At 34.5% G+C, this 22,329-nt stretch overlaps 1 protein-coding gene and 1 long non-coding RNA gene across 3 annotated transcripts; one reads left to right on the forward strand and one right to left on the reverse strand.

Moving 5' to 3' along the window:
* Positions 1–1,037: 1,037 nt before the first annotated feature.
* LOC115712230 (transcription factor bHLH18-like) lies at positions 1,038–4,194 on the forward strand. Of its 2 annotated transcripts, XM_030640493.2 has the most exons (5): positions 1,038–1,122; positions 1,424–1,494; positions 1,633–2,121; positions 2,811–3,215; positions 3,939–4,194. In XM_030640493.2, the coding sequence occupies exons 2-5, from the start codon at positions 1,456–1,458 to the stop codon at positions 4,005–4,007; spliced, it is 1,002 nt and encodes a 333-aa protein (XP_030496353.1). In that variant the 5' UTR covers positions 1,038–1,122; positions 1,424–1,455; the 3' UTR covers positions 4,008–4,194. The 2 variants fall into 2 exon arrangements, with proteins under 2 accessions (XP_030496353.1, XP_060969060.1); XM_061113077.1 differs by lacking the exon at positions 1,038–1,122 and having other exon boundaries at positions 1,296–1,494.
* Positions 4,195–17,581: 13,387 nt separating this feature from the next.
* Positions 17,582–19,774, reverse strand: LOC133037348 (uncharacterized). Its single transcript, XR_009687451.1, has 3 exons — positions 19,185–19,774; positions 19,025–19,100; positions 17,582–17,759 (listed from the first exon to the last, which is right to left on the reverse strand). It is a non-coding gene; the product is annotated as an uncharacterized LOC133037348 (long non-coding RNA).
* Between the last annotated feature and the right edge of the window lie 2,555 nt (positions 19,775–22,329).

Raw genomic sequence — 22,329 nt, forward strand, 5'->3', positions numbered from 1 at the left:
ATTGATTAATACTGAAAATTATTATTGGTATCTAGCACAATCTTAAGGATTATATTACTATTAGTGTAAATAAATATCAGGTTTTATATAAATTAATAAAATAATTCTCTGTTACTTTTATAGTGGCAATATTTTAATCACAACATAAATTTTTTTGTGACTAAATATTATGACTTTTAGTCACAACAAAAAAGTTATGTGTCACTAAAAATAGTATTTAGTTACAAGTTGTCACTAATTTAATTTTAGTCACAACAAATATTATGACTAAAAACACATTTAGTTACAATAAATTGTAATTTTTGTGATTATTAATACTTTTAGCCATGGACCTTTTAGTAACAATACAATAATGATAATTTATAATTAGCTACAATTTTTTTATCTTTAGTCATAAATTTTGTTGTGACTAAAAGTAAGAGTTTTTGAAGTGTCTGATGAGCAGAGTAGTATTCAATAATAATGCTCAATTAAATATTGTCAACAATTACATGTGATTTTACTCACTATAAGTCATCTAGAAAGAGAGATCTTTGGAAATATACATTTTAATTCATTATATATACATTACTTATAAGTTGAAATTGTTATTTGTTCAACTTGGAAACATAATTTAAATTTTTTACCAGAAATTAACTGACTACGATTTCTTAATATCATATATATGTGATTGATATGTAGGTATGTAATTGTGATATTCATTTAATAAATCAATGCTGTACTTACTATTTAGATTTGATATTTGACCAAGTATTAATTGGTGAAAAAGAGTAACATGTTGACTTATGAAAAGAGCTAGCTAGCTATATAGTTCCATATATACGAACAATAATAATCAAGGGAGAGGAAGGACGAGAATAGTTCACACCGTACGTACGTGGACCGCGTAAGCCCTGATTATAGATTCCTTCATTAATTTATAGCTTTGTGATTATACCAGCTGGTTAATTAGTAACCATTTTAAGCGCGTTTAGCACCATTATTATTATATATAAAGGCCACTAAAGGTTTCTTAATTCTGATCATTTCACCTACTACAATAATTAACAAAAGATCACAGTGTGTAATGTCTTCGTCTTCTTAATTTGAAGGTCGCAGCGAAAAAGACAAAATCAAAATCACGTACGTCTACCAAACATGTTTTAATTATTTGGTCATAAAATTGTTGAAGTTTGATCCTTTTTTATTCTTTTCAAGCCCATGTTAATTTGATTTAAGTTCCTTATATATATACATATAAAAAAAAATATATTTTATTTCTTTGATTGCCATTCGTCTATGTTTTTGATGTATACGTTTGTGAATTTTAATATCTGAATTAACAATGATAAGCTTTAGATCTGTCCCAATCTTGCCTTCAATTTATAATAAACTGTGTTATTAATTGTCAATTCCATTAATTAGTGAATCCTTTTTTATTCAGTCATCAGAAGCTGAGAGATCTGATGATTGATTATGGAAATCTTATCATCGAAATGGATATCTGATGAACTGGTAAGAGGCCGGCCGGCCTTTCTACTAAATTATTATTACTATTTCTACCAACTATATTTATATATGTATGTTCATTATATATAAATGCATGTTGTCATGAGTATCTAGATTTTGATTACTAATAATTATTAATTGTAGGAAATGAATGATGCCTTAAGTAATTTCATGTGTGACCAATACAATATGGATCACTGTACTCTAGACTATTCAATTGATAATCACAATGATGATAATGATGAGAACAACAAGTACACCTCAAATTCGGTCCTTAGTAATAGGACTAGTAGTACTGTTCATCATCATCAACCAAATTACACGACCACAAAATTTCCTGTGCCAAACCCTACTGCTGTTACTTCTTCCTCTGCGGCCTTAATTTGCTTCAACAACTCGAACTCGAACACAATGGCGTTGGTGCCTTGTTCTGATGAGAAGAATTACTATATTGGTAGTAGTTACGATGATGATAAAAATTGTAATAATAAGGTGGAAGGGGATCAAAGAACTTCGATTAATGGTAGGTCTCCATTACATGCCCGGGACCATGTTATAGCTGAAAGAAAGCGACGAGAGAAGCTCAATCAGAAGTTTATAGCTCTTTCCGCTGTTGTTCCAGGTCTAAAGAAGGTAAGTACTACTTGTAATAATTGTTCTAATTACTAATTTAAATTTAGCAAGTGTGGTTTACAAAGTCTGGTGTTGATAAACCCATAATCTTATAAATTAATAGTAGGGTAAATAGTGACATAAGTAATCAAAGTTTTAAGTTTGTAAGCGGGATAAACTTAATGTTTATTTTTAGTGGCATTAATAACCAATATTTGTAAAACTGTAATTTTCATCCCGTTTTGTCTGTATAGACCTCGTTTTGAATTTATAATATTAAAGGAACATATGGAAATAATTTCTCTGTCTAGATCCAATGATTTAGAATTTGGACTTTATATGTGGCCTATTTAAAAAAATAACAATTTTTAGAAAAAAATTACAGTTTTGCAAACAATGGGTACTTATGCCACTAAAAATAAACATTAAGATTATCCCACTTACAAACTTAAAACTTTGGGTACTTATGCCGCTATTTACCCTCAATAGTATTAAGTTTAAATCACACACCAGACCTTTTCTAGAAAGGATAGTATAATTAATGTTAAAGTACTATTTATAAGAACATGAGTAGGTTACTCTCTCTACCTATAATCAATTCATTTTGAGTTGGAATCTCATTTAATTGATAAAATTCTATAGTCTTATATATATTTTTAGACATAGAATTTCAAAGAACATTAATTTTGGAGGATTAATTATCATTACAGATGGACAAGGCTTCTGTGTTGGGAAATGCCATCAGTTATGTAAAACAGCTTGAAGAACGAGTAAAGACACTGGAAGAAGAACATGAAATGAAAACCAAGAACCATGAATCAGTCATTATGATAAAGAAATCTCTGGTAGTATCTACAGCAGTCGAAGAAGATTCTTCGTCTCATCATGATGATCAAGATTATTATAGCTGTGGTAACTTATTTTTTCCACTACCTGAAATTGAGGCGAGAGTTTTGAACAAGGAGGTTTTGATAAGAATCTACTGCGAAAAGCAATATGGAGGGTGCAATTTGGCTAACTTACTTGCCAAAATAGAAAATCTTCACCTCACAATTCTTAATGCTACTGAGTTGCCTCTTGGGACTTCTACAATTGATATAACTATTGTTGCTCAGGTAATTAATTATTTAACTCGAAATCTACTTTGTTACTTAACTTATCCCAAAAATCTTAATCATTAATATTATTAGTCCTTATACTACTATATACATACACATATAAACATAATTAATTAATTTTGAGAAATATTAACAAGTACATATAAGTACAGGGGCTGTTACGAAATTAGGAATTCAGGCTTAATTTCCAAAATTAAAGTTTTGAACAAACAAAAGAACAAATGAGTAAATAATTCAGAAATTAATGTGATCGAGATACATATTAATTCATAAATAAACAATAGCAAAATATTTGCTTATGTATTCTAGATTAATAACATAACTTTTATTAGGTGATAATTTTGGCAACAATTATATATTTTACATATCTTAATTGGAAATAGGGATATAGTTACATATGATTTAATAAATTAGTAATATGTACAAACATAACTATATATATAGTAATAATAGTATATATAGTGTGTGATCAGCATGATATATTTATATACGTACATGAAATTTGAAAAAAATAATATATTGTGATGTGAATACATTTAGTCCAAACCAGTAACCGTATATGCATGTATGGTCGGTGCATATAATGCATGGTCTTCTCTTCTCTTTATGAAGAAAAATAACACTGATTTGATTTGAATAATTAGCTTTAATTAGTCCAATTTTTATTCAAAGTCCAACTAATCCAACACAAAGTTAAATTCTTCATGTAATTATTTGCAGATGGACGATGAGTTCTGCTTGAATCACAACCAGCTCAAAGAAAAATTAAGACAGGCTTTGCTCGTGTAGTATATATATATTTACAAACTTAATTAATAATACCCTACCCTAGTAGTACCCATATGCAGTACATATATATTAATTATTTTTTATCCATTTATTAATTAATTTGCTTAATTACCTAGATTTAGTATAAGAAAAATGCCAAAAAGACTCTCTATCCTAATCTCTTTTGCATTCCCTTTAAATGGATGACATTTATAATCTTTTTAGTAATCTCTAATTTACAACTCCACCACTATAACTTTTTTTTTTCCTAATATTAAATAGCTTAACATTTTGTTTTCACAATAACTTGTTGATTGCACATAAGTAAAGTTAAATATTTTAAAATTTTGAAAGCTTAATTATTAGTTTGGAGTTATGTTAACCCCAAAAATAAACAAGACTAGTTTTTAAAATTAATCAATAATTAGTCTCAAGAAGTGAGAGAAACTAGCTTTAAGAGTCAGCCAAGTAATGACCAAGTCAACATGTACATGTATCCCGAGATCATTCGACTAGTCCTAACTTGGGAGTCACCTAGCCATGTACCGATCTTGCACATCCCTTAGCCATGCAATATGAAAGTCACTTGGCCATGGAGATACAAGTCTTCTCGCCATGTCTTAAGCTGACCGACCTCATGCCCACAAGTAAAGCATATTGAGTAAGTTGGAAGAACTTGGTGGTTGGCAAAAAGGAGAGTGGGTGAGAGACAGAGAGAAGGGAGATGTGAGTGGGGGAGAGGGAGAGAGAGGGTGTGAGTGGAGAATGGGTGAAAAGAAAGGGAGGTTGCAAGCAAAGAGTGGGTAAAGAGAAGCGAGAGGTTGCGAGTGGAGAGTGGTGAGAGAGTCTGGTGTGTGTGCGAGTGGTGAGTGGAGAGGGAGAGTGGTGTGTGTGCGAGTTGTGAGTGGTGAGGGAGAGTGGTGTGTGTGCGATTGGTGACTAGTGAGGAGCATGGTGTGTGTGCGAGTGGTGAGGTAACTCAAGACCACCTGACACCCGACAACGGTACATGGCACTACTACAAAAATAGACTTAGTGACTCCCACTTTTGTGTGGGTCACTAAAAAGTTAGTGGTGAGTTTTAGTGACCCGCACAAAAAGACTCTAAAAATTCAATGTTAGTGCCCTACAATATGTGTCACTAAAAATATGAAGGGTCACTATAGAGTAATTCCCATAATTTACTTTTTTTTTCTAAATATAAATTGCTAACTTGTAGTTATGCGCGGGGTGTGATTGGGTAAATGTGTCGTGACATGCATGGCGCGTCACTATATAACAACCTTAAATTATTATTTTTTTTTAAACAAAATGCTAGGTTATAATAAAAAAATATATTGCTGAGCTTTAATTATTGTCTATTTCTCATTTTTTTCTCTCATTATTTCTCTTTTCTTATATAAAAAAAAAAATCTTAAATTTTCTAAACCCGTAATACTCAACCGCACCCTTCTTCCTTCTCAGCCGCACGCCTCTTTCTCAACCGTACCTTCTCTCTTCCCAGCACCGGTAAGGCTTTGACCACCGTTGACCACCTTCTCCTTGTTGGGTTTTGTGCCCTAAATAAAACTCATTTTAATATAATCAAATTTACTAATTAATAAAGATCAGAAATAACATTTTATGTTGCATGGTTCACATGATTTATTTCATGATTGTTTAATGTATAAATTCTATTAAGTCCAGAACATATGTATTTGTTAATGATTATAGTGTTGTCAGCACAGTGGAATATAATCTTGATTATATGTTCGAAAGTTTAATTCCCCGATTTGTTAGTTCAATGGATTTAGACTGGCATGATAATCAGCGATAGGTATGCTTACACTTTGGATAAGTGTTATGTCCTTTGCAGGGCATTGTCAAGTATACATTGGAAGGGACCGATATTGAACTTTGATTAGATATGATAAATTAATTGTAATATCTATTCAATTCAATATCACCTAGTTGATCCTAGATCAAATGATCTTAATCCTGATATGGTTAGTTCGATCTCAAGAGTATTATACATGTTCTTTGATTTGTTAGTTAAGCCTACTTTTTGGTCAGGGTGATACATACATTTTGGGAACATGGTAGTACAATTGAGTGGGAGTGTTAATCATAGATATGGAATCTATAGCTTCTATAGGTATTTAAAATTGAAACGATGATTTCCTTCGAGCTTGCTAAATAGTGATAAATGATAGAACATTCATTTTAGTGACTATATTAATTCACTAAAATATCATTTATAGGTGGCAAGTGTTTTAAGGATAAAATACATTGAAATGGTGTAACGGTAATTTTATCCATATGCAATGTAGTTCATCTATAGAGGATCATTGATTATTGGGATTATAACAATAGATAATTAATAGTGTATCTATATCGTGGAACATATAGAGCGTTCTATATGATTGAGAGTGCAATTCCAAGTTCTATGCGTGGATGCGACAAGGAATTAATAAGTCAGTGAATTTACCTGGTAAGTTCTGGGTTTGCTTATTGGAAGCTCGGTTATATAGGCCCATGGTCCCCATACTAGTTGAGACCATACTACTTGTAAGACTCACTTAATTGATTTTAATTAATCAATTATAATTCTAAAATTAGACTATGTCTAGTTTATGAATTTTCACTAAGGCAAAATTGTGAAGAAAATAAATTTTAGGTTTATTTATTAATTAAGAGACTTTATATGTCTAATTAATAAATATATTAAATGACAATATTATTTAATAATTAATTTATAGTTATTAAATAATTGGAATTGACATTTAAGTGGTTAAATTAGAAAATTGGCGTTTTTGAGAAAATGAAATAGAAAAATGATAAAATGGCAAAATTGCAAAGTGGGGCCCAATAACATCCTATGGCCGGCCACACTAGTGGATTTTACCATTTATTTTTTTATTATTTTAATGCCAAATAAATCTAACCTAAACCTAGGTGGTTACCTATAAATAGATAGTGATTGCTCACACTTAAAGATTGATGAAATTCATTGTCTTCAGAAAATTGAGCCTCCAGCCTATTCTATTCCTATGGCCGAACCTCATTCTCTTCTATTTTCTTCTTAAAATTTTCATACCTTGAGTGATAGAGTGAGTGCCCACACACATCAAGTGGTATCTCAATCATAGTGTGGAGGATTTTGAAGAATTCAATCAACAAGAAGGAGAATCGGACTCAAGAAGGAGAGAAAGAGATCCAGGTTCAGATCTTGATAATGCTCAGCTACAGAAAGGAATCAAGGGCTAGAGATCTGAACGGAATGAGTCATTATATTCCGCTGCACCCAATGTAAGATTTTCTTAAACCCTTATGTGTTTATTTCATTGTTTTAGAATTCATATCACGATGTTAATGAAACATACTTGTTAATAAATATAGATCCTGGTAAAGTATTTCCAACACTCCTCCCCAGTTCTCTTAATCGCGCACTATCCTCAGCTTACTCATTCGGCCTCTCTCTCCTTTCTCATTTTCTTTTCGCGCACGAGCCTCGTCCAGGACAGATGGCCATTGTCTTCCTTCTGCCTCGCCTTGGACTCCATTAGCCAAAGTTTTGAGATCTCCATCATGATCGCCCAAGGTAGACAGGTTTTTTTCTACTTTTTATTTTTTTGTTTGTCTCTCTCTCGCTCTCTCTTGTGGTGACAGCATTTATTTTTCTGTGCAGCGATCTCAGCTCGTGGTGACAGCATTTGAAGCTCGCCATGGATCTCAGCTCGGGGTTCGTTTGAATCATGCTCTGGATCTCGGCTCGTGGTTCGTTGGAAGCTCACCATGGATCTAATTTGTTTTAGGTTTTTTTGGTTCTAATGGTCTATTTCTGTTCGGCTTGGGTACTAGTACGGGATTAGCAACCCAAGCTGGGTAGAAAGCTTCAATTATGAAATTGTTGTTGCACAACTTTTTTTATCTCTTCTTTTAGTGCTAGGGTTTGTTCCTTATCCAACAATATTCTTTTTTGTTGAACATGCCAGAAATTAGGATCAATATTTACGGCGTGTGAAATGATAGAAGAATGGATTCTGACCATGTCCTCATGTGACCATGCAAAAATGTCTAAGTTCGCTCTTAAAAATCTTATCAATACTGATTTTACTTCGAGCAGCAAACCTTTTCCGATTTTGAGTTTCCTGGTCTGAACATTTGGGTCGATTCCAATCTCTTCTAGTTCTTCCACTGGCCCAACATTTGTATTTGGTTCCCCAAGTCGGGAATCCACATCTTCATCCCTGCCTTGGGTGGTTCCCTATTTGGCAATGTCTTTTCCCTTTTCCGAACTCTGACTAGAGGATACTTCCTTTTTAGCCTTATCAGGGCAAGGTTATAACATTCACGTGCAACTTGTTGATTTCCTCTCAGGCACCCGACCCCATTCTTCGTTGGAAACTTAAGGCACGAATGAAATATCGACGTAACAGCTTTTAGGTCACATTAGGCTGGTCGGCCCAACATGACATTAAAGGCTGATGGAACATCCAATATCAAAAATTGTACCATTACAGTTATGCTCTTCGGAGCTTGCCCAATAGTGAGGGGTAGGCAAATTTTCCCTAGAGGTGCAACACTCTGGCCGCAGAAACCATATACGGGCTGAAGGCAGGGAGTTAGATCTTTGAGTTGGAGCCCCATTTTTTCATATGGTGTTTTGAACAGGATATTTGCAGAGGCTCCATTATCTATCATAATTTGGGCCACCCTTTTGTTGGCTATCTGTACTTTTACGACCAACGGATCGTTGTGCGGGAAATTAACTTTGACAGCATCCTCTTCATTGAACGTTATGGTGGGTTCCCCTGCCCGCGGTACTTTTGGCTTCCTTTCTTCAACGATCAGGACGACTTCTTTTTGCTCGTGCTGTAACGTTCAGGCATACCTTTCCTGGGCTTTGCCTGAATCTCTAACTATGTGTGGGCCCCCAATTATAACTTGCAAATGCTCATCCACAGGTGGTGGCAGTAAATCTTGGTGATTGTCTGCTTGGGCGACCCTCTGATTTTGATCGATCTTGACATATTTTTGCACGTGCGGGTTATTCTTTCTTATTAGAAACTCAATTTCTTGCTTTAAATTGTTGCATTCATTGGTGTCATGGCCATAATCTCCATGAAAACGGCAAAACTTGGTGTCATGGCCAGACCTTGGAACATGTTTTTCAGTTCATCCAACTATGCTTGCACAGATGGATGAACTTGTTCGGCCTCTTGGCCGACTAGGGTCACGTCAGGATTCTTTGAGCTGGATTTTGAGCACTGGCCCCGGGCTGAGTGGCTGGTGAGACATACTGTTCGTCTAACCCTCTCCTTCTGTTGAGATCTTCCCTAAGATCATGAGTTGTTCCCAGTCTATTAAATATAGATGCATTAGGTTGTCTTAATGACTGGTTGGTTTGGCCGAGCACTTGGCTGGAACCGTTAGTCTGAGTGGAGTTATTAGGTATAATCCCTCCTGACGAGTTACTAGATAAGGTCTGACCGCCTATCGCTTGGCCCACAGGCGGAACCTGTGACCGGGGATTGGGCAGCTGACCGTTCAGAGTCTGAAAAGTGTTCCCAACTGGATCTTCGTCTGACTCGCCTAGCGGGATGCTGGTTGCAGGTTACTAATTAGTAGCTTGGTAGGCTCTTCGTATCAGTACGGTGGCTTGTCTTGTTCGGTTGTCAATGGCTGCTTGTTGAGCCCTCAACGTTTCCACTTCTTTATCCCTCCATTCAGTGAACAGACGCCTTTGCTCTTCAAATGCAAGGTTCACTGCAGCACGAAGCTCTTCCTGATCATGATGTAGAGTATTAGTATGGCCTTGCATGAGTCCAAGAGCATCACGGAGGTTCTGGATTTCGGTGTCGTCTCCAACGGTTGTTCGGACATTTGTTGTTGGCGGAACTCCAGTACTGGGAATACCTAGATTGGCTGCTGAACTGGTATTTCCAGTCTCTTGCACACCGGGCGTGATTCCATTCAAATGAGACGTCACACCATGACCCACGGTTGGTGGTTGCATGATGAGTTGTTCAGGATTTGTGGCTGGTGGAACCCTTGCATTTCCTGGATTCTGTAGTGCGGGATCCACTGCCGGTGGATCTACCTGATCGACCACGCCTCTACGAATTTGTACCACCATCGTGTTTATGATTAAATTTGAAGTAAAGAGCAAATTTATGATTCTTTCTCTCAATGAAAGCACCAAAATATTGACCTCGCTTTTAGCCAACGACAATGAGTCTTAATTGTAAGTGATAAGTGATATAGTTTAGATATAGTATGAAAAGATAAATAAAGAACACACAATTTTTAAAGAGGTTCAGCCCTGAGCAGTTCGGTAATAGCCTACTCCCCTTGATTTGTATTGACTTAAGAACAAAGAATACGGTGATTCTTCTCTTAAAGCTCTTACAATGACATCTCTGAGTATGCTCTCTTAGATAATTCTTTCGACCCTTTGCCCAGTGAGAATAGATCACTATTTATAGGGCTATATGTTTGAGGGAAGATTTCCCTTTTTCTTACAATGTCTATAATTGGTAAGATTACACATTACATATATAGAATACACAGATTGTGGGATTTGGACAGCTTGCCATATCCCTGTGATACGATCCCAGATTTGTTGGGATTGCTCTTGTGCTTCACGATGCAAATGCTGGAATTGCTAAGTATTGATATGTTATTCGGATTGTCCACTGCTCGGTTGGGAGGACCTCGTCCGTACAGGTATACACGGTGCTCGGCTCAGAACATCTCCTTCGGTCAAATATGGGGAACCACCGGAGTTATGGCAAAAAGAGCGAAAATGGCCGGGAAAGGCAAATCGAAGGGCAAGAAACCTGGTCCCTCATCCTCTGATAGAGTCATTAAGACTCGATCTATGGATGCTGTTTTGGGGATACAAGAATTGGAATTCGAAGATGCTGAAGAATCAATAGAACAGTACCAAGAACCAATGGAACTGTACATTGAGAAGGTTTTTTCACCGGAGGAATCGGAGGCGATTATTTTCAGGCAAAGTGAGATTCGACAGGATTTTTCGGAGTGGCTCGCGATTGCAAATCGTGCTTCTCGGGATGTCAACACTGGGAAGAGGGTTTCTCCCCCGATTCTCAGATCTAGCATTGTGAGAAATCTGGAGACTTCGTTTGTTAAATCAGGGCTGGAAACAGAGAAAACAGAAGTGAAGAAGAAAATTAAGATTGAATTTGAGGATATTGCAGATGAGGTTAACTACTGGCAGCCATCTTTGGTCTGCTATGTTATTGGAGCTAACCCTCCAATTAGCATTTTGGAAGGATTTGTGAGGAGATTATGGAAAGATGATGTGGTGAAAGTGGGTTTGCTGGCCAAAGGTATATTCATCATTCGATTTCAGAATTTAGAGCAGCGAGACAAGGTCATGGAACAGGGATATGTATTCTTTGATCGCAAGCCAATGGTTATGAAGCCATGGAATCCAATCGATGATTTTACTAAGGAAGAGGTATCTAAGGTTCCTACGTGGGTACAACTCAAAGGCCTAGACATCAAGTATTGGGGAGAGTCTTCCCTATTCAAGATTGTAGGCCAGCTGGGGGAACCTCTGCAAGTTGATAATGTGACGAGGAATCGAGATAGGCTGCAGTACCCCAGAGTTCTCATTCAGGTAAGTCTTGATCAGGATTTTCCTGAAAGAATTTCCTTTATTGATGAATTCGATCATGACGTGTCTTTGGATGTTAAATATGAATGGTTGCCACTAGTGTGCTATAATTGTTCTGGCATTGGGCATAAAACTTCAGAATGCAGGAAGAAAGAAGGGATAAAAGAACCTGTTAAATAGGTTTGGCTACCAAAGAAACCATCAAAAGAAAAAGAGATTGTTAAAGATGCTGAAGGGTTTCAGAAGGTCATCAAGGGCAAGAAATTTAATGCAGGGCAGGAGGTTGAACAGACAACTGTCAGAAATATGTTTGATTCTCTTGCTGTAGAACCTGGAAACATAGATGATGTTGAGATGGAAATGAAGGAAACAGAGGTCGGAAGTGGGAAGAACACAGGAGGGGAGGGAGATCCCTCTTCCTCAAATGGATAGGTTTCTTTGTTGGAATGTAAGAGGGGTTAACAGCCAGCATAAACACAATGAAATCAAGCAATTGATTCACTCGAAACAAGCTGGGTTTGTGAGCCTCTTAGAAACAAAAGTACAGAATAAGAATATGGGAGCTTTGTATTCAAGTCTCTTTCAAGGTTGGTGTTTTTCTACTAACAATCCTTGGATAGATAAAGGTAGAATAGTTGTAGCTTGGCAGCCAAGTGTATATAATGTAGATATTCAATATTGCTCTAGCCAAATAATGCATTGTTATGTCCAGTCTCAACAACAAGCAGGGAAGTTTCATGTGTCAATGATCTATGCCTTCAATGAAGAGAGGAAAAGAGAAGATTTATGGGTTGAACTAGAAGAATTGGCAAAGAGAATCAAGGAACCATGGATGTTAATGGGAGATTTTAATGAGATTATGAATGGTGATGAGAGAGTTGGGAGGAGAGCTCACTGCTGCCCATCTCAGCGACTTAAAGATTGTATGGAAAATTGCAATATGGTTGATTTGAAACATTCAGGGTCATTCTTCACTTGGAATAATAAACAGAAGCCTGAGGAAAGGATTTTTTCCAAAATAGATCGAGTCATGGTCAATTCACACTGGATAAACAATTTTCCTTGCTCCGAAGCTGTATTCTTACCTGAACTGAGTTTTGATCATACTCCTATCTTAGTAACAATTTATGAGGATAGGAGTTATGGGAGGAAGCCGTTTAGGTACTTCAACATGTGGAAGCAAGCGCCTGATTATGATGCATTAGTAACAAACTCCTGGAATGAGGTATGTATGGGAACCAAAATGTTCTGTATTGTACAGAAACTAAAAAAGCTGAAGACAGTTTTGAAACGCATTAATCACACAGGGTTCTCTGAAATTCAAAAGACAAAAAGTATCACAAGAGAGATGTTGGCTGAGTTGCAATCCAAGCTGAATCTAGATCCTCAAAATACAGAGATTATGTACCAGGAGCAGGAAGCAAGAACCAAGTTTGCTGAAGTGAGTAAGGCCCTAGCTAGCTTCCTGGCACAAAAAGCAAAAGTAAGTTGGGCTAAATTTGGGGATGACAACTCTCACATTTTTCATGCTTCTCTAAAATTGAGAAGAATTCATAATAGAATTTTCTCGATTGAGGATGAGTATGGAAATTGGTGTGACACCCCAGATAAAGTTCAACATGCTTTCTTGGATTATTACAAAAAGTTGCTTGGAACTACAATACAGCCTAGAAGGAATGTAAATCAAGCAATTGTGGATTTGGGCCCTAAGATAAACAATATTCACATGGAAATCTTAATGGCAGAGTACACAAAGAATGAAGTTGAAGAAGCAATATTTGCCATTGATAAAAATAAAGCTCCTGGGCCAGATGGTTATGGGATCTTTCAAGATAACTGGAAGATAGTGGGGAATGACTTTATTATTGTCTTTTCTAAACTCAGGGAAGATTTTAAAGGAGATTAATGCCACTACTATAACTCTGATTCCAAAGTCAAAATGCCCTAAGAGTGTAGTAGACTTCAGACCCATTTCTTGTTGTAATGTCATTTACAAGGCTGCTACTAAAGTGATTTGCAATCGGCTGAGAAGGATTTTACCTGATCTTATAGCAGGGAATCAAGGTGGATTTGTTCATGGGAGGTTCATTGCTCACAATGTGCTTGTTTGCCAAGACTTAGTCAGATTATATGGGAGGAAAAATTGCAAGCCAAGTAGTATGATCAAGATTGATCTGAGGAAAGCATATGACACCATAGAATGGGGCTTTATTGAGGAGATGATGAGAGCACTTGGTTTTCCTAGTAAGTTCATTAATCTCATTATGGAATGCATATGTACACCTAAGTTCTCCTTATTATTGAATGGTACTATGTGTGGATTTTTCAATTCCAAGAGAGGGTTAAGACAAGGAGACCCGATGTCTCCCTTGCTCTTTGTTCTGGGAATGGAGTACCTTTCGAGAATTTTCAAGAAGGTTGGTGAATGGCCTGGTTTTAAATACCATGACAAATGCAGTCAAATGAAACTGAATCATCTATGCTTTGCAGATGATCTGTTAGTGTTTTGTAATGGAGATTTCATCTCCATCATGATGCCAAATGAACAAAAAACAGCAATTTACTGCTCGGGCATGCCTGAAAATGAAGTAAATAGAATTCTAGAGGCATCTAATTACAAGAGAAGCTCTCTTCCTTTCAGGTACCTAGGTATTCCAATTTGCTCTAAGAAGATATCTAGAGTTGAATGTCAATGTTTGTTAGAAAAAATGACTAGCAGGATTCGATGTTGGAGTTCAAGGAATCTATCATACATGGGTAGGGTCACCTTGATAAACTCGGTTTTGCTTGCCATACACACATATTGGGCTCAGATTTTTGTATTGCCCAAGCAACTATTGAAGGACATAGAGGCAACATGCAGGTCCTTTCTTTGGAAAGGCATACAAGAGGCAGCAGGGCCTGGTTTAGTGGCATGGGAGTTCATTTGCAGACCAAAAGCTGTTGGGGGCTGGGATTTAGGAACATTCCGCAATGGAACATAGCAGCTTTAGGGAGATATGTTTGGGACATAGCAAGCAAGAAGGACTGTCTTTTTGTGAAATGGATTCACATGGTATATCTGAAAGAGCAGAGCTGGTGGAGTTATATTGCTCCACAGGATTGCAGTTGGGCTTGGAAAAAAATTGTTGCTGTTAAGAACAAGTTCCAGCAAAAAGGAGACATGGAGAGCTTTGTACAGCAGAGATATCGAGTTAAGCAAGGGTACCTTGACCTTTTCCCAGAGCATCCTAAACTTCCATGGTGCAATCTGGTTTGGGATAGATTAATTATTCCCAAGCATAGATTCATTCTATGGTTAGTTCTTTGGAAAAGACTGAACATAAAGGAAAGAGTAAGTAAATATAATCCTACCATAGACACTACTTGTGTTTTATGTGGGAAAGGAGATGAAAACATAGAACACTTGTTCTTTCAATGTGCATATAGTTCAGAATGTTTGCAGACAATCAAAGTATCTCTGCAATGGAATACACCAGCAGCTGATATTCCCAAACTGCTGCAAATCTGCCATAAAACGAAGAGATTCCCTACAGTTAAGAAGAGCATGATAAACACAATGTTGGCTAGTCTTGTGTATCATATATGGAAGACAAGAAATGACATACTCTGGAATCAGCAAAGAGGTCTCACGAGCAGAACACTTCAGCAAACTAAGCACACCAGTAAGCTGAGAATTCAAGCTTGGCCGCCTAAGAAAGCAAAGCATGAGGATATAGATTGGATACTAGAAATTTAATTGTACATGATGATTAAAGTGTTATAAGTTGTTGTAACCAGTGTTGGGAAACATGGCATGAGCTGTAATGTAAAGTTTGGTATAGAGCAATAAAACTTTCTTATTCATCAAAAAAAAAAAAAAATGGGGAACCACTTTCACGTGTCACCACCATGTGATGCCACGACAGAGTGCAAAAAGAGCAGATATGGGGCACATATAATGGCTTTTTGCGTCAGTTATGGACCGATGCTAATAGTGTATATATATTTTTTATATTTCATCTTTTGCTTTGGTTTTTGTTTTAGCGTTGGATAGACAATTGACGCTAATTAATAATTATTTACATCGATGGATAACTGAAGCAAAATAGTGTATGTAATGGCTTTTTGCGTCGGTTATGGACCGACGCTAATAGTGTATATATATTTTTTATATTTTATCTTTTGCTTCGGTTTTTGTTTTAGCGTTGGATAGATAATCGACGCTAATTAACAATTATTTGCATCGATGGATAATTGAAGCAAAAAAAGTGTGGGTTGACTTTTGCATCGATTAACAAGTTTCATGAGATGCGTTGACAGACGCAAAAACTTCTTTTTAAAGTAGTGAACCCATATCAAACCAGAAACATAAACATAGAGATGAATCTAAATAGCTTACAGACACAACAAGACATGAGAATTTTACTGGTTCAGATTTGAAGTTCAATATGAACTTGGTCCTGCTCCAGTTTGAAATCACTCCCACCTTTCTTTATTGATGAGAATTAGAGATATCAATTTCAGGAGCTACAAAGAAATATTCACAGTAAGTCATCCATGGTCTAATTCCTCAACACTCATTAACTCACTAACACGAGCCAACATAATAATCAATGTTGTTCAATACAATTTTCCAATTCCAGCTCTCACTCTCAGATATCTCTCTCTAACTTCTCTCTCTAGCTACTATGTTGTGTTTTTCTATATATAGGCCAAAGGACCGTATATGATTGCTATATTATTTTTCGCTATGAGTTAGCTAATGAACAACTAATTACTAACTAACCGAATCTGGATTGAGGATTTAAAAAATAATACCACACTATGAAATTTTCTAATATTCTCGAAAATTCCCTTATTTGTTTGTTTGTACGTTTGTTTTTATCCAAGAAAACTTCTAGGAATTTTTTTTTTATCTATTTCTAGCAAGTTTCTAGGTAGTTTCATCATTTCTCTCTTGCCTCTTGGGTAAATGGCTATATACAACCCTCCATTCATCATTGTAAGCAGGGGCGGAGGTAAGTGATAGCCTAAGGTGGCCCTGGCCCCAGCCCAAAATACATCTTGTTCTCATTAATTTTACTATGTAGTTTTATTTTTATAAAATATTTTCAAAGAAAGTTAAAATATTGTTTAGTAGTATAATTATAGGCTATATATTATATAATATATACTAAAAGTAAATAGTTATTATTATTTGGTATTGTAAAGAATCCAACACCATACTATTGTAGTGTCTTATAATTAGTTGTCGGTTTCCCATTATTTATTAAATTAAAATTTGTAAGACCCAATATTAAAATGCATCAATAGCATTATGCAACGTCTTGTAGTGTTTGGCACCTTAAGATACCTCTTAATCACTACAACAAATATCATTATTACCGGCGGAAGCATCCGCCGGTAATAAGTAATAGTACCGCCGGTAATAATTAATACCGGCGGAATCCGCCGGTAATTATCCGCCGGCATTAATTGGTCGATAAAAATGGTTATTACCGACGAAAGGGGGAATCCGCCGGTAATAATATTAATACCGGCGGATTAATAGCGGTGGGGTCCGCCGGTATTAATATTTTTAAATATTTAAAAAAATATATTATAATGATAAATACCGGCGGACCCATCCGCCGGTAATAATAATTTTAAATATTAAAAAAAATAATATTCTGATTATTTAATATAATTAAATTAATTATAATAATTATTTTATAAATAAATATATTAATTAGAAATAAAATATCAAAATTAAGAAATTAAACATTAAACATTAATTAAGAAATTAAGTATTAAAATTAATTTGTTCATTACAATAAAAATTATATTATCTTAAATAAAATTAGGAAATTGTCTTTAAATAAACTTTAAAACATAACACATAATTAAAAAAAAACCTAACTATCATTGTTCAAATCAGTAAATTCTAAAAATTCGTCTGCATTTGAGCTAAGTCTTGAACCATCAATATTCTCACGGGATTGAGCCGGCGGAGCAGGGTAATAAGGTTGTCCAGTCTGCGGCGTAGGCAAGATCTCCACATATTGTCGAGGGTGGGGGCGAACCAAAATTGGTTGTTGCTGTTGTTGCTGACTCTGAGCACTGAAAAAGCCTCCATACATAGGCTGTTGTGGAGATCCTCCCATTTGACCATACACAGGTTGTTGCTGCAACAATGACCCAAATTGAAATAAACATTCTTTATTAAATAAATTTTCTATTTTTAATTTTTAAAGAAATATTATTTAATATTATTTAAAAAATATTTTCCTATATTGAATCTTTTTCTTAAAAAAATTATAATTAAAATTGTGAAAGAAATTTTAATATATTACATCTAAATATTATTTTTTTTGAGTTTATATTTTTTTCAAGTATATATTACAATAAAATTTTTATTTATTAATTTTTTTTATATTAAAAAAATTATTATTTTATTAATATTTTCTTTTATATATTTTAATGTTAAAATTATATTATTTATTTAATTTTTTAAAGAAATATTATTTAAAAATATTTTTCTATATTAAATCATTTTTTAAAAAAAAAACTTATAATTAAAATCATAAAAAAGTTTAATTCTTTACATTAAAATATTTGTTTTTGTTTTTATATTTATTTTTCAAGTATATATTATATTAAAATTGCTTTTTATTAATTTTTTTTAAATTAAAGAAATTATTATTTTATTAATATTTATTCTTTACATATTTTAATGTTAAAATTTCATAAACTTTTTGTTGTTAAATTTTAAGTATTAAAAAAATAAAATTTAGATTTTAAAATCTTATTTAATATTTACATGAAAAAGTTTATTTTTTTATGTTATAAAATATTTAACTTATGAGTATTTTTTTTTCAAAAATATAGATTTATCTTAATTTTTTTATTACATTTTTTAAAAATAGTCAATTGTATATAAATTTTATACATATTTAAAAGTTGTTTATTATTGTAAAATATTAATGACACAAAATTTTTACAAAAAAATTAATACAAAACTCTATAAATTACATTTATTTTTTACATAATATATATAACACTATATTAACTATACAGTATATACAGTGTATATACACTGTATAAAACAGTATATACCGTGTATATACTGTATATATACTGTGTATATTATATATACAGTGTATACACTGTACTATATACACTGTATATACCGTATATAATGTATACACTGTGTACAAATTGACAATATCTACAAATTTTTCATTCACAACACACAGCATATATACAAAATATATAATTTACAGTACACAGTATACACAAAACAGCAATTAAAAATACACTAAACTAAAATTTTTCAAATATAACACATTTTCCATTCACAATACACAGTATACATACATATATAATATTTTTTACAGAAAAAAAAATTATTTTTATGAGATATATATACACAAATATTGTAAGAACTAACCTCCAAATATTTAGTACACCAACCGATCCCGGCGTTTTACTCAGAAATTTCTTCCCCACAGATTATTTATCCCAAACTTTAAAGATGGAGAAAAAAATTAGATATTAAGAAAAAAAATAATATATGTAAAACAGAGAAAAAAGAAAAACGAAATCATTACCGTTGCACTGGCGGTGGTAGACGGGCGGCGCACTGGCGGTGTCGGGGAAATGATGCCGGAGAACGGGGCGGATTGTGTTTGAAAACGGAGAGGGGAGGTGGAATGGAGAAGATGGGGGGGAGTGAAAATGGAAAAAATGGTATTCTGAAATGGGGAGGGGTTTATATAGATTTTTAATACCGGCGGGACCCGCCGGTATTAATTGGGTTCCGCCGGTATTAATAAAAACGGTCAGAATCCCAGATTAATACCGGCGGGTCCCGCCGGTATTAATCCGCCGGTAAAACTAATTTCAAAAAATTGGGCGGTAAAAATCCCGCCCACTTTTTTCGAGGCGGGATTCCGCCGGTATTAATACAAACCCGCCGGTAATAATAAATTTAAAATAATTTTTTTTATTTATTTAATATAATATTAATTATATAGTTATTACCGGCGGATGGCTATTTCCGCCGGTAATACCCCTATTAATACCGGCGGGTGAGTTCCGCCGGCAATAAACCCGCCGGTAATAACTATATTTGTTGTAGTGAATATTTTTTCTTAAACAACAGTCCACGTTATTATTATTATTTTTAAGGCATTGCTATTGGGCACTAGTGATGACCAGCACCTTTTATAGATGATGCCACACGATTGGTTAGCGATATTCCCTAAAAGTTATATTTTTAAGTAATAAGAGACTCTATACTTAATTACACCAATAGACATCAAGAAAGGTGTTAGGTACTAATAGTGATTTTTAATGTTTCTCTTATTTTGTTTTTATGAAAAGTAAAAGTTATTAAAAATCCTTTTTTCTTATTAGAAAACACAGTATTAAATTACTTACCCAATAGCTAGGTATTATTTTTAAACCGAATAATACTAGCCAGCATGTTTTTTTTTTTTTAATTAAGTACTCATATTAAATTAGATTTAACTGTATCTATAAATATATTTTTGGCCCCCTTAAAATTTAGCTCTGGTTCCGTCCTGATTGTAAGCATGAGAAAAATTTTACTAAATAATATTTTAGTGTGGTTTTCTCTCAACATGTTTTTCTAAGTTTATTTTAAGAGATTATTGAAGTACTAATTAATAATGTGCATTATGAATCCTACCCAAGACATTATTATTGAGTTAATTCTCGTGTGAAGATAATTAAGCAATTTATCTTTTATAATCATAAGTCACATAGTAAAATTGCAGATTCTTAAGTGATCAACATTAGTTTAATTATTTTCATATATACTTGGTGATGATAAGCTTATAACAGGAACCTAGTGGCAATAAAACATAAATTATAAAATAAAATTCTATATTGTCATATCTCAATTATTAAAATATGTGAATTAATAAAAGTGGAACCATCGTTGCAGCTAACTCAATCCAACTAGAGCTACCGCCGCGCGCGCTCTTAAACGAACTGTGATAAATTATAATGCTTTGTATCCTTCGACTCCATTTCCTAAAAAGTAATTACTCACGTGCCCAATTTATAATAAATAATGAAGATATATAATATATAAATGGATATGTACTATATAAAGATATATCCATGCTACAATCCTACTATAGCACTAATCAACATATTAAAGCTAACACCTAGTGGAGAATCTGATTAATTCTCATTTGTTAAGTGTATATATATAGCACTATCTATCTATGTCCCAACTTTTGGATATGAACTATGAAGTATGATGATGCTCTTTATATGTTCTTTAAACATGTGTCAAAATTAAATAGTTAACTAACCAAAAAAATAAGTTTGAATGGATGTGTCATAGAAAGTGTTCCACGTTGTCTTGGGAGCAACATGGTTATGCATGTTTCCTCCTCGTCTTACGCCTCCCAACAAGTCCTGTGCACGCGATCCCCTCCAGCCAAGGACGGACATGGATTACACTACAACAATAATGGTTTATACCAACGCCACTATTACCAACGCCAAAAAGTCCTCATTAAAAATAGTACTATCAATAACGACACTTACCTGTCGTTGGGACAACTATTATTATTTTTTTAAAAAAAAAAAAATTATCATCAATAACGACAATGTCGTTATTGAAAATACAAGGAAGAGCATAAATATGGGAACAACAAGACAAATTATATTAAAGGAAAAAATTAGAAGAATTTTTTAAAATTATTTGTCTCTGACGGGATGGTGGGAGGAGTGACATAATACTATTTTGGACTACGTGTTTTACAAAAGTTACTAATTAGACTCTCTGTTTTTGTTATAAATGAAGAAATGGACCCTATGTTTTCTAAAATAATAAAAGTATGGCACTAAGCTTAATTTTCAAGAATTTTATTTTTTATTATAACCAACTTTAATTAAGACAATTTCTAACATGAATAGATACAAAAAATATAACTAATTTTGTCATAATAACATCTATAGATCTATTAAGTTTTATTTTGACCAATATTTCCACATGCATATCCTCCACCCCGGTAAGCTGCTAATTGACCTCAGGCATTAGGCAATCCTGATAGAAACTGATCATTTCTTTAGCCTTCTTTCTCTCTGGCTGGATGGTGGGAGGAGTAACATCTAGCTAGTTTTGGCAAGTCGGGCTACTCAGTGTTGGTCCCCTTAGATCTTTTGGCCGGAGCAACTGGAGGTTGAGTTTTCAAAGACTTCTTGACTAGAGGAATGAACTCAGGAACGTTCATGACAAAATCTGTCGTACTCCTCTCAACTTCTACTTGGGGTGTCTTGGAGCTTGGGGCAATGCTTGTGGGAAGATAAGCATCCATCTTTGATCTTTTGACAGTTGACTTTTGGCCAGATGCATCACCGGTCCTCTTTCTAAATGCTCGTTTCATTTTCTCCAACTTGGCTGCACAGAAGAAAACACTTGTTAAAAATCTAAACAAGTAAGAATAAGCAAAATTGGGTAAAGTAATAACTACCCTAGACTTCAGGGGTGCACCCTCCCAAATAAGAAAAGACGAGGAATCTTCATCAAAAGAATCCCCATCATCTTCCATTGTTATGGCATTCCACTTTCTTGTCGCCTGGATGGTAGGACGGACAGCTTCCTCAGGGTCATCTCTAATCCTGATAGGTCGTTCAATCGACACCTGATTCCTCTTGGGATTTTTCCTCTTAATAGGAGCCTCCAACTCAGTAATGACCCCCTCAGCTGCCTAT

This window comes from Cannabis sativa, chromosome 4, assembly GCF_029168945.1.
Source record: "Cannabis sativa cultivar Pink pepper isolate KNU-18-1 chromosome 4, ASM2916894v1, whole genome shotgun sequence".
NCBI classification, from domain to species: Eukaryota; Viridiplantae; Streptophyta; class Magnoliopsida; order Rosales; family Cannabaceae; genus Cannabis; species Cannabis sativa.

Bases quoted from the DNA above. Each gene is read 5' to 3' on its own strand.
- LOC115712230 (XM_030640493.2), top strand. From the start codon at position 1,456: ATGGAAATCTTATCATCGAAATGGATATCTGATGAACTG. The intron at 1,495-1,632 runs GTAAGAGGCCGG...TATTAATTGTAG, and splicing joins AATGGATATCTGATGAACTG to GAAATGAATGATGCCTTAAG. The intron at 2,122-2,810 runs GTAAGTACTACT...TTATCATTACAG, and splicing joins TTGTTCCAGGTCTAAAGAAG to ATGGACAAGGCTTCTGTGTT.